The sequence below is a fragment of the Clupea harengus genome, chromosome 25 (genome assembly GCF_900700415.2).
Source record: "Clupea harengus chromosome 25, Ch_v2.0.2, whole genome shotgun sequence".
NCBI lineage: Eukaryota > Metazoa > Chordata > Actinopteri > Clupeiformes > Clupeidae > Clupea > Clupea harengus.
The window spans coordinates 13,096,379-13,109,861 of NC_045176.1; the positions used below are offsets into that span (position 1 = coordinate 13,096,379).

At 41.8% G+C, this 13,483-nt stretch overlaps 2 protein-coding genes across 2 annotated transcripts in view; one reads left to right on the plus strand and one right to left on the minus strand.

The window, feature by feature from the left end:
* Window positions 1-9,062, minus strand: part of ccdc24 (coiled-coil domain containing 24) — a 15,845-nt gene extending 6,783 nt beyond the window's left edge. Inside the window, exons 1-4 of the mRNA XM_031563068.1 lie at window positions 8,575-9,062; window positions 5,224-5,387; window positions 145-288; window positions 1-42 (exon numbers count right to left, since the gene is read on the minus strand). The exon at window positions 1-42 is cut by the window's left edge and continues 63 nt beyond it. Coding sequence (XP_031418928.1) covers window positions 1-42; window positions 145-288; window positions 5,224-5,387; window positions 8,575-8,706 — 482 coding nt within the window. The 5' untranslated portion in view covers window positions 8,707-9,062. The remainder of the gene's footprint in view (window positions 43-144; window positions 289-5,223; window positions 5,388-8,574) is intronic.
* Window positions 9,063-9,482: 420 nt separating this feature from the next.
* zgc:113531 (uncharacterized protein LOC541359 homolog) lies at window positions 9,483-13,238 on the plus strand. The gene is made up of 3 exons (XM_012825968.3): window positions 9,483-10,034; window positions 11,656-11,785; window positions 12,316-13,238. Exons 1-3 carry the CDS (start codon window positions 9,693-9,695, stop codon window positions 12,510-12,512), a joined length of 669 nt encoding a protein of 222 aa, XP_012681422.1. The 5' UTR covers window positions 9,483-9,692; the 3' UTR covers window positions 12,513-13,238.
* Window positions 13,239-13,483: the final 245 nt, after the last annotated feature.

Below are 13,483 nucleotides of genomic sequence, written 5' to 3' on the forward strand. Positions count from 1 at the left end.
TCGTCTTCAAGGCTGGAGACGGAGGAGAGCTGAGAACTAGACCTGAGGAAAACCCATGACATTATTCCACTGGAGTCAAACGGCCAGCGGAGTTGCATTTCTTTTCCATAATCAGGCATTACACAGTAAGAAAGACAGACTGACCTATTTCCATTTTGGCTCTGTCTGGACTGTGATCTGCTAGGTGTGTCCCTGTTTTCCGGAGTGCTTCTAGGAGTCTTAGGGCCATTAGAGAGGACGTAACTGACCACACTGGGACTGTATCGGGACAGCACTGCATCTCCATCTCTAAAACACACACAAGAGTCATCATACCACATGAGGAAGTGACACTCCTGATACATACCACATACCTTTAGTTTAAACATAAAGCAGGATTATAATCCAACTTTTTTTTCAGCTAATCACGATAAGAACATCTGGATACTTACTTTTTCCCCATAACAGGACATTAGGGGCAGGTGTGCTGGGGTAACGTAGATAGCCCGTGGCATAGGTGAACTAGGCAGTGGCCTAGGGCCCAGTAGCCACACAGGGGGCCCCCATGTGCTATTATTTATTTACATTTGTCATTCAGGGTGTTTTGTTTGCATGTAGCTGTAACAGTAGCCAGTGGGTACAGAGCTGTACAGTGAGTAAACTCCACTCTCGGACATCTTAAAGGGAAATTCAGGGTTTTTCAACCTCTGCCCTATTTGTTTTTAGATCTTTCTGGGTCAAATTTTTTTCTAGGGACAAAAATGATCAGATTCGGTCCAGCATTGAGTTAGAACACTGTAACTGGCACCCGCAAAACTGCTATACAATGGAATCCTACGGGGCAAGCATGCACGTCAAAGTAAACCACTTGTTTTAGCCACTTCTTCTGGGCTCTGATGTAGCACCCCATTCAGTGCCTGTAGTTTATTGTCTTACCGTGTGGTGCTGGAGTGAGCACTCAAAGGAGAGCGCCTCCCTTCAATAATTGACAGCAGGCACTGAATGGGGTGCTATGTCAGAGACCAGAAGAATAGACAGGTAAAACACTGACTGTACAAACAGTCATTCTCTACAGTTTCTTTACAGTTGGGGTAAATAGACACAGATATATCTTTGTAGGGATCCTTTTTATGTTGTCAAACCCTTTCAATAACATTACTAAAACAAGTGGTTGCATTTGAAGGAGACAGTGGGGCGAAATTACTAGGTTTCTGGCCAAGGGGATACATGACATAATGCAGCGCCTACATCATTCATTCCTATGGATAAAGAGCCACTGTTCAGCGTGCTGCAAACCTAGTATGGACAAAAAGTATGGACTGGACACTCAGGCCCAACATAGGTCCAAACAGTTTTGCAGATATTGTTTCTCTGCCTTCTGTCTGTCATGAATTAAAATGAAGCAGAATTACAACCTTTCAACCTTAGGAAAACTAAAAACTAATTTAAAATATAAACAACAAAAGAAAAGCACTCTGGCTAAAATGCAATCCCTGGCAGAGGGCACACACACACACGCGCGTACACACACACACACACACACACACACACACACACACACACACACACACACACACACACACACACACACACACACACACACACACACACACACACACACACACACACAGTGTTGTGATTGTGATGGCGCAGCAGGTTCAAGTGTGACACTAGCAGTCAGGGGTTATGCTGTAGAGATGGCCATGATGAACAGATAAAAGCAGTGGGTCAGTGGCACCACCACCTCTGCCTTTCAACACACGCTAACCTCTCCAGCCATGAAACGAGCCCTTACACTCCCCAGCTGTGGCAGACTCTGTGTGTGTGTGTGTGTGTGTGTGTGTGTGTGTGTGTGTGTGTGTGTGTGTGTGTGTGTGTGTGTGTGTGTGTGTTTTACAGGGCCAGGACAGGGAGGTAGAATTAGATTCAGTGTCAGGGAGGCCTGCCATAGATAACTCGATTATTAATCAAAGTTACACTAGTATAGACACTACAATCCTCTGCACAGCCTAACCCTGTTTGTGATAACACATGCCAAGCTGTAGTATAGTATTGCACCACCACAGTTACTATTATTACTAATAAAAAATGTGGTGGTTTAAATGTTTAAAGCATTTCTGCCCTGTAAACCACTAACATCTACCAAAAACACTTCAACCTGCAGGCAGGAATTATTATTACCAGTTCTATTATTGCCTGTGGAAAGGATACAATGATACAAATGTAGAATTCCTACAATAATAGTGGTTTATGGTCAGTCCGCCATGGTAGATACTTGACATATTGCAAGGGGGAGACCCTAATGACAGTGTGTAACAACTACAATTTTAAACCTCACTGAGATTTGGGGGGGGGGGGAAAGAACTTTAATAGGAGTGCAAACACAGGCAGTGGCTCATATGACATGCTTGGCCTCATCGAAGAACGTATTAGATTCAACCCTCTAAGGAGTTCCCCTTGGCTTTGGTAGCAAAGGGTTCTCTGAGAGGACGAGATTCTGTGCATTTTTTTAAAGTCTAGGCTACTACAGGAACCCCTTATGAACCCTGAGGGTCTTTGAACCATACATTGTTTTCATTTAACATACAGAGTGTAATGCTGATTCTATCTCAGAATCGGATAGCAACACAATCATGTGGAATTCTGGCATAAAGTGAGTTTGGGTACACCTTGGCGTAATGGATCCGGTCATGTGTTAACAGCAGTCTAAAGCTGGGACTGATTCTTTGTGATAAAGGAAGTGGAATGACTCACATTTCCCTGCCGAGGAGGAGGTGGTGGACTGTGGGGTGTGTGTGTGTGTGTGTGTGTGTTTGGGGTGTTTGTGTGTGGGGGGGGTGGGGTGGTGTTGGATTTGAATAATGATAGAAACAGAGGCAACATTGTCGGTGCTAGCGGAGATCAGTAAGCGGCTTAGAGGTGCTCGCAGCGAAGGAGGGAGGAGATCTAATCGCTTCAACAAAGATGGCATAGAATACTCGAAACGTCAAAAAAAGGAGGAGATACGTCAGAAAACATGCCATGTTTTCACATAAAAAGAGACCTATTGAGATCCCGCTTCTTTGGGACTGATAAACTGCCTACATGTGAAATACGTTGCGCACACAGACTTTGAGGTTCCCAGTTCCTGCTCCTGATTGTTATGCTAGTTTCCGCCAGAGATTTAGGGAGCCCCTTTAGGGACGCTTTTAAGGGCCAGGACCATTTGCTGCTCACCCAACCACAGTAAGGTCCTCTTTCAAAGAGGCATTCAGCGCACGGGGCCCCCGCCCACAGAATGGGACAGGTGCAGCTCAACTGCCAATGGCCAAAACAAATCACTGAGACAATAGCGAGGGGGCGGACCACACAAGAGGGAAGAAAAGTGGTCGAAAAAAAGAAAAGAGAAGTAAAAAAAAAATAAACCCGAAACAAAACAAAACTGCCAACCAGCTCTGTTAAATCGGCTCGCTTTCAGAGGTTTAGCCGCCAATGGCTGGGTCTGAGAGCTCACGGCGACACAGAGTCAACAGCTTCCTGCTTTAGCCGGACCTGAAAGTCAGCCATTGGAGCAATATTAAAGGAAAATGATCCCGCTTTGTCCTCAAAGCAGATCAGCTGATTTACAGTAAGGACCTTAATGGAGTGATCAAAGGGGCCAGAATGGCAGCACACAGCACCAAAGGGAATAGTCATGTGCACTAATGGATTCCTACCCATTTATGAATGAGAACAGACGTACCTATGTGATAAATATCATGGTAGCTTCTGAAGCCATTTTGGAACTTAATGAACATCACAAACAAGCAAACTAGCGTAACCAACTACTTGCTACACAAAGCGTTCTTTCAGAGGATAATATGACCAATTAATGGTATTGTCTGTCTTTCTATAGAAAGGGGAAAAGTTAAAGGTGGAGACGGCATTCTTGCCAACATCTACTCAGTTGCTGAGTGATGGTCGTTCCTTCTGTCTTATTGGCACCTGTAAACAACCTCTCTCCAGAGAAAAATAAATAGTCATCCGGTTGCATTGTTGAAGAACAGGAGGCCACCGAAACCAGTCAGAAAGTGTCCGGCTGTGCACCATCCTTTTCCAATAATAGGCATCAGAGTGAAATAAGGAAATGCAACAATGCATTGCTTGAAGTCCTTTGGTTTACAAAGAGTGTGCCACCAAAAAGAGGATTACTGCTATTGTGTCTGACTATTGTGTCACTTCAAAGTAGGATTTAAGTGAACAAGTGGTTTTAATGCCAACGTTTTGGCATACTATAATAGTACAATCATTTAAAGGCTGATCTTCTGTAAATGTGTGAAAACCCTTAATGTTCCTTCCCTTACTTCCATCCTCAAATAGTTTTAAAAGGCTTATGGCTCTATCACTGAGTGGCAACCATTATAGAGCAGTGAAGGTCCTCAACATGATTTAAGACAGTGGAGACATTTCCTGGAAGATGACAGGGCTGTAAACTATGCTCAGTTTCTGCCAGTCATGACATTTTTCAGACAATTTTGTTCAACTTCTGCCAGGGCTGTTGTTCTTTTTCCCTCTCTCTGGACCGTTTGCAACTAAATTGTCTTTTACTTTTACATTTACTATGGAACAACCAGTCACATACACTAAAACATGTAAAATAGGCATTGACCTTTGACCCGCATCTTAGTCCCTAAGAACCATAGGTCTCCTCTGGGGTCAGGCCATTTGTCACCTGTGACACAAAAAATGTCAAAGAGGCTAATGGGTGGCTTGGAGGTCTGGGAGTGGGGCCCCACAAGGAGAATGGCCACATAATCACCAAATACTACAAAAGGCTTTGTAAGTTGTATTACCACTAAAGGATCTGCCTATGCAGGATAACTGTGCATTTATGTAAGACGGAAGGAGCTGGATGTGCCTCTTAGTTTCTGCAGCCAGATCACCACCGCTGTTAACCCTTTCATTCTATTCTAAAGGGATATGTGCCTTTTCTTTTGGGTGTTCAATCAACAAATGTCACGATGCTAAATAAAACTAAATAGGCATGATGATCAAATCTCCAAAACGTCAAGTTCCACATTCACAACATTCTCTATTTCCTGAACTAAAGAGGTTTCAAGGCCATTTAGTGTTCCCGTCCCCTCAAAAACTGCTGGCGTGGCAATCTGTAACAAGAAACCGATACATCCTAATAAACACCACAACAGAGTTACAACTGAATCAGAGCAGCCTCCCAGTACCGAATCGGAGAAGGAGTTGAGATTAGCTTGTGACGGGTCTCCTTACCTGCCCTCCCTGGCCGCCCTCTCTCTCACCGACAGCAGCAGCAGCTGGATCTCAGCCTTGAGCAGGGCTTTGATAGCCGGGGGGTCAGCCAGAGGTGATGGAGTAGAGTTCGGCCGGTTCCACTGTTGGGTGGAGTCCCTCCAAATCTGCTCCCACAGCTCCACCTAACAACATTCCAAAATAAACAATGAGCAGACATTTTTGAAGGGCAATGGAATAAGGAGTCAATGAACGACATATTCAAATGCTGGATTTCTTTTGGGAGTTAGGTTTCTTGTTTTTCAAGGTTTTGCACAGTTTTTCACCACACCACACCATATTGCTGACTTTGAGACCCATGGCTGGTTTTCCTCTTAAAGTTTGACCCCTAACTTTTATTGACAGCACCTTCAGGGAACTGGAAATATCAGTCTTATGGAAAAAAAAATCTGCAAATATTTTTTTTCTGGCAATTCCCACCACAAAGAAAGAAATAACGTTGATAACTACTTTTGCTAGTGCCTCGGTGCACACAGCCTGTTCTCTATTAACACCCTCTGTACCTGCCATCAGTCACTCATTTCAACCCGCAAAAATACTGCCAGACCCCAGAGCACACTTCAAAGCTGGCAGCTGACCAGAGGGGAAGGCTGAGCCCAGTGCGAGGGAGCTCTTGCCCCTGGGGTGCCCTCCCCACCACCACCACCACCGCCGCCTTCCCCTTTCCCCTATCCTCACCTGGGCACAGACGGCCTAAGTGCCCTTGCTGACCTGCAGCCGTCGGCTTCACAGCTCCCCCCGTCACGGCCACTCTGGGCTCAGGTGTTTACGATGTGAGGGGCTGTTGCTGGGTAGTTCTGAGTTGTTGATTGCAGTTTTTTTTACAGTCTTGTGTGGAAACGTGTACCAAGACAGTCAGGGGAGCGCAGGAGAGGCTTCTTTTTAATGTACCAGCAGTTAGAAAACCAGGGCTCTGCTTTATACCACATTTGACCCTTCTGTCATTCCACAATTTTTCAAGACAAACAATCTTCTAGACTATGACCTGACGTCCGTTTAAACTACAATACATGAACCATTTATCTTCTTTAAAGGCTTTAAAGTTTCACCTCTTTTCAACTCCTTTCAACTCTTCATTCATGTTCACTTACAAAAACACACATCTCCATTATATAATGAAAACAGACCCCTCACAAACCCAGCAAAGAAAACCCCTTTTGGTAGGCTACCTTAAAAGCTGGAAAGCCCATTTCAGAGCTCACTGACATATGGCCGCCGTCCAAGAAATGGCCATGGCCTCATATCCTGAGATAAACATGAAAGGGAGCTAGCATATCTCCTGTGAATCAGGCTGCTGTAGACCGTGACCTTGTGGTAAAGGGTTAGTGAGTGCAGAACGATTGCCGCCCATTAGAACTTTGATTTTGTAAAACACTCATTATCTTGATATTTATATATTTTTTAAATGTAAATTGTATCTTAGGGCTTGCGTAGTATTGGACAGCTATGTCTGAAAATCTTTTCAGCAATAATTCCGTCTAATTCATTGTGTGATACACTGATATGCAGATTTGGAGTAGAAGCATACGTACATCTTTAGTTTTGTTAGTAATGGAAAATGTAGATATAGCCTAACTGTTTTTTTCTTGGCAGCAGTGTTAACATGTGTGATGGAGAATAGACTTATGTTGAGAAGATTTCCTCAACCTCTACACCTGGTAAAAGCTGTGATTTCAATTGTAAGATACTTTAATTTCAGGGCCTGCTGTTCCACCTTCTGCTGTTAATATATATAAAAAAACAACAACAGACAGAATTCCACAGATCCAATGATGTTTGGAGGACTGTCAGTAGTTTCTGAAACTAGTGTAGATACGGCCAGTAAAGGCCACTTTATATAAAAATAATAATAATAAAAAAAAACTGTTGAAAAATCAGACCACTTTCCACTTGATGTTTAGGCCTATTTGAAATACTCTATATGGTGATCTCACTGTTTATAGCCTTTCGTTAAATAAACAAGGTTTGTGAATTTTCCCCACCTGGTTTGTTTCGGTCCATTTTAAGTGGACTCAGCAGTGTGTGTGTGTGTGTGTGTGTGTGTGTGTGCTTCAAATGAGCTCAGACAGTTAAAAAGTGAACCACATTTAGACTACCTCTGATGTTCAGTGACAAGGTTAAGAAAATGAGTGAACTGATGGATTGGTTGGTATGTGTCCAAATGAAACATGTGGGAATGATGGGCCTGGTTTGCCGAAACTTTCATAAGTTACACCTTAAACTGTCCCTTAATATTTTGAGGTGTTTCCCAAAACATCCTTATCTAAGTAAAACTTTTGGAAGAGATACTTTGGTAAGGATGGGCTGAACCACTCTTAGCTATAGGCCTACCTTAACACAGTTTTCAGATTAAACAAACGTTTAAGGTAAAAAAATGTTGCGTTAGTGTCTGGACATATGCACTGACTGCGATGTAAGACCAAGATATGTGTTGCAGTACATTTTGTGCTCCATTGAATGAAAAGAAAATGTTAATTTTTAATCCCTTGAGAAATACCAGTCTATGTGTAACATTTGGCCATTGATCTCACGCATGCTCAAACCTAAAAACTAAAATAGATGCCATAAACATAGATTGTGTTTCTTAACGTAAGAAGGTTTCTCTTAAGGGACTCAAAGGTATGGTTTAGGAAACACGCATAGAAAAGCAAACAACTTCAGTAAGGTATACTTTCAAGTCTTCGTAAAATACTAAGAAACACCGTTATCAGGAAATCCAGCCCAGACAATTAGATGAGTGCTCTCTCAAGATTAAACATGGTGCAAATAGCAGGCACATCTGATATCCATATCCAGTTAATTGCTTTCTTCTGCAATGAAGATGGGACGTTTCGTTCTATAAAGCAGAGTGAAGCCCGCCGAAGTCCCTATCTTAAAGTAACACTATGCAACAATTTGACACTTTTTGAGATATGGTTTTATGGGCAACTAGTTTTGGTACCATCCTCAAATTCATTTTGATAGCATATGGTCATGTGAAGGACAGATAAACACCTGTGTCTTCCCCACCATCCAGGATATGCCCTATTGGTTCTGTGTAACGGTCTGGTACACCCTGCAAATATGGAATAAAAGCTTTCACACGCATGCCATTGCCAGCTTAACTGCCAAAAGACACCAGTTAGTGTGTTGGCAAGCTTCTATCAGTATCAGCTGGGCTGTTGGTGGGGTTTGCAAGGTTTTTACATGCCTTTTAGGTAGTTAGCTTACTAGTTTTGGAACAGAACTCCGTATTGCTGCTTTAAGAGGACACAATAAAAAAATAGGAACACCATTGCTGCGTTACTACTGCAGCATCAGTGAGCAGCTTACCTCTGAGTACAGGTCTGTATACACATCGATCAGTGCTTCTCCGATTAGGGAGCGGACCTCGGCAAGTTCTGAGTCCGGGACGTACTGCTTAATTAAATTCCACAGAGAATGCTGCCGTTGATATTGTTCCATTAATACGATTTAGTGATTCCATAAATTACTCCACAGATCTCTTTGTCCTAACTGCCTGGAAAGAGTAAAGAGATAAACAACAGAATATGAACTTGGATTAATTTGTATTCTAAATAAAAACAAATGATCCATATTCCAGCGTTCACTGGGCAAGTTTGCTCATTCTAAATTGTTTATCGATAGCTAGCTGGAGAGAAGCCTTGCCTAAGTAGATTTGGTACCATGCAAATTATTCGGTTTAAACAAGCCGACACAGCTAGTAGGCTACACAATGAGTATACAGAGCTTAATGCGATGTGTAAATAAGACAAGTGTAATTTTTGTTACTGTGTACGCTGAAGTCTAACGTGTAAAATTTAACTATAGCAATATTTCTGGAAACCACTTACCGAACTGAAACACTTCCTGTATCTAGAGTAAACATTCCTGTATCCAAGCAGAAACCATCGCGAGATCACAACGTCGGTGATATTAAACATTTCTTATCCTAGATAGGCAGTGGCTTTTAAGTCAATTGCGAGCTACAGTTTAAGATCATTTTGTTTTCATTTGTCATAAATAAGACTATACACTGTATTTGTTTTCACAAAAAAGTTCCAGAAGTAATCCGATAACTCGAACAATAACGTAAAGTTCCCATACATTTATTACTATGGGCAAATTTAACCTTAAAAGTTAGATACGTAGCCTTTAACAAAAGGGAATGGCATAGCTGCCCATCAATATTCTGGTATTCGGTTGTCACGTGTAAATTGAAACATAACCCCAACAGAGGCGTAGATGTTTCTCTGCGTGGTAGCTGCAGTCCTCAAAAGTGCAGCGCAAGACTACCTGAGAACATTTCGGGACGTTTCGCATCAAGTAACTGGAATATTTGCAGCTCAAAATGTAGATCATATTTAAAAGCTTTTACCGATATTGTAAGAATACGTTTATTAACGGAGGTTACTCATAAAGCGTTGCTGCGTATAACTTCTTCGATAAAAATGAGTTGGTGTAAGAATTACCCGATGGGGATTATTCAGACTTGGTTGGCACTGTTGGTCCATGTTCAATGCAGCGTGGCTTTCTCTGTTGCTGGGCACGAGAACACATGCGAGGCGAACGGGAGCGTTTACTACGTGGGGGAATGGTACTTCTTGGATTCAGACCACTGCACCCAGTGTGAATGCACGGCAGATGGTTCGGCTTGTGCTAGAACCGAGTGCACGTCCCTACCTTCAGCCTGCATCCATGTCAGCCACTACCCAACTGACTGTTGCCCAAGGTGCGAGAAGATCGGCTGCGAGTACCGTGGTGAGGTGTACGATTTGGGTGAACAGTTCCAGGTAGAGTTTACAGTGAAATTCTGATTTCAGGGCTTCAATATAATCAACAACAAAATATGTATATTTTATTAATCGTTCTTAATAGGCTATAAATCTCCCATATAGGCCCATGCATTTTTTCAGGTTTTACTGATTCAAAGTAATTCTAATCAATAAACAGTGATCACTGGCTATAGACAAATGTTATATATATATAACTAGCCCAAGTGTGTCCTGGGTTTATCGAAAATGTCCCAAAAAAGGCCTTTAATGATGTTGATATCTCACAATTAGTTCTGAGGCTTAATTCATTTCACAATGCTGTAGGCAAATGTTAGTTCTCTAAATTAGACTAGGCCTATAGCGACTCCTCGTGGCTAATCTTTGAAACACCCATTTTATTGCCTCATTAAGGAAATCATTGCTTGTTTTTCATATATATATATATATATATATATATATATATTAAATAACATATTTTACAGGCCTATTTTTTGTTGAGTTGGCTGCCTTTTCAAACATCACAATGTAAGGGCTTGTGAAGATTATATCCATGGTAATTTTGTCAAAACCCTGTTCCCTACTATTTTGCACAGATGCAAAGCAAGCCTCTACTCTCCCTGTAGGCCAACATTATGTCCTGTGGATTTGCTGTATGAGGGGAGTTGTTGGTTGTTGCTGAACTGATCGACATCTGCCACAAGGAGGCAGTATACAGCTATCGTATTGAAGCGTGGAGCAAGTCGGTATCCTGAAATATGGAAGCTATTACACAATTACCTATTTATTGATATAGTGACAGCACAAAATGATATCGAAATAGTTCTACATAGGTCGGGTAGATTGATAAAGTAACCATATACTGATGTTGAGCAACGTTTTTTTGTTAGTCACTCACAAATTGCAAGTGCTTCTTCCTCTTGCAAGTTTACAACGAATGTGAGGGATATGCCAGTCAGAAAAAGCCAGAGTTCCAATTTCACGAGGCTGTATAATTTTCAGGCGCTATTTATTATTAATGTAGCACCAACAGGTATTAATGAGGCTTTAGACATGTCTCCCAACATATTAGTTTAGTTAGCCCTATCTAAGCCGTGCTAGTAACTAATGTCCTCTTTGAAATGAACACTGCATGATTGACATAATAAATGTTCATCCAGCGATGCATGCATATTGCATCTAGATGTTTCACATCATCAACACAATAAAGAAAAGAGCAGTAGCATAAACAGCCATGTTCTAGGAAGGCATTTATTATTCCTCATGAATAAATAAATGCCATCTCTGGTGGCACTGACTGGAGCAGGATTTACATTTGCCTCATTGTCTTTCTCATCTGGGTGTTATTGCTAATGTGGGCCCCCTGAGGAAATGATGAGAGTAATTTGAGTGAATATCTCATCCAACACTCTTGAGTGGCTTCCCCGTTCATTCATCATCAGCTCTCCAGGTCTCCTTTAGGTATTACATGTCCCTAAATTGTCATATCAAGAGTAGAGTAATAGGCCTTTCATGGTTATGTTTGCAGGTGACCAGTCATTGTAAACAAGTTGCAGTGCAAATAAAAAAGGATGCTGGAGTTCTGGGGGGGGGGGGTTCCATCACTGTTCTCTGACTGTCTGCTGTCCCATATGTTTGACAGCCCTCGGAGTGTGAGCAGTGCACGTGTGAGGACGATGGCATTGCCCGGTGCCTTGTGGCGGATTGTGCCCCCCCACCTTGCGTCAACCCCGTTTACCAGAAGGGAAAGTGCTGCCCTGAGTGTAAGGATGGTAAGTCACCTCCCCGAAAGCTGCATGATCTCACTCATATCTTTATGAACAGATCAGTGAGTCAGGAGTGTGCGGCCCTGCTTATTACAAATAATGCATCAGAATGAAATGCAGAAAATATTCATGTCAGAATTTCTTCTTCTGGGGTGTGACTAATTCACTGTGCTTGATAGCATCGGTGCCTGTTTCTTGTATAGTGAAATTACAAATTACTTTTGCACACGTCACATTAAGTATCACAAGCAATAATGTAACGCCTCATCTACTGTCAATACAGAATATTGCAACATTGTGTTATGGTGATGTTCTATGTCTGTTTCCTTTCCTTATGGAGTCATCTTATTTCCCTCACCATGACGGCAATCAAGCTATATTAAATGAACGAGAGAACACAGTGTATTCAGTTTGGACCTCAGTTTGCATTATTTTGTCAATGTACCTTTGCTCAGATGTGCCATTGTCACATTTATAAACCTCATTTTGTTGTAGTTATGAGGCTTTGTGTCATTAAACTGCTGTGACACCCCCAGGTCCAAACTGCTACGTGGATTCCTCTAGGACCCAGGTGATCCCCGGGGGCGAACCAGTGTGGGTAAACTCCTGTACCAAGTGTCGATGCCATGATGGCCAGGATGCTGGGTATTGGGAGGGCAACCGGCTGGCTACCTGTACCCGCGTGAGGAGCTGCCAAACGGAGGAGGCCCTAAAACGACAAGGGACTGATTAATTACATCATGGAGGTCTCCCTTAACTGAAACGAGGCTCGTCAGTAGAGCTTATTGTGTGTAGCAGACATCTGTTGAGTTAGGTTACGGTGGTAGTAGTGCTCATTATTATTGATTAGTTGTACTGTGTGTATTCTTCTCAAACTAACAATATTGATTGAAAAAATGAACCAAAAGTCATGGGGCTAGTCCTGCTCATTAAAACAATGACATGTTTTCAAGCAATTAGATTAGGTATACAGTAATGAATACTACCTAAAACAAACATGCTAACCCATTAAGACCGTTGTTTCAGAGCTTGTTTCTATGTAAACCTTATATACTTTTAACGTAGTTAAAAAGGTATATGCTGGTTTTGTGGATATTTCAGCATCCACATCCATCAGTGGATACATCTTCTTGTGGTGCTGTACAAGTTACAGTATATTCCTTGTTTTCAGTAAATTACTTAGGAAGCAATATGTATATCATGTAGAACATGATACTTTACTATAGTTAGCAGTGTACTTAACTACAGTATACGCTGTGGAAAGCTTACGACAGTTATCAATGACACAAATAGTTTGTGACTATATACCTTTATATTTGCTGATCTGTAGAACTGAATTTGTACCTTTCTACCATGTCTACATATGTGATCCATTCAGATAAAGCTGTGAGTTTTATAAAAAAAAAGTCTGGGTGTGACAGGGATACGTATGTATTAAAATGGTATTTGTATAAAAGTATTTTGTGTAGTGTTGTATGTTTGATTTAGCTCTCTTTCCCTTAATTTAGTAATCTGGATCAAAGTAAGGAAAAGCAGGAGGAGTCAGGCATAGGTACATGCTAGTATACTAATATAAGTATACTTAATACTAATATTTCCGTTTAAAAAATGGAACACACCAGGACACAAAGCACCATAGCCTGACGATGCATCGAGTATCACTGTATCAGTGTGTCTCCGATAGTGTATGGAAATTACTTTCTG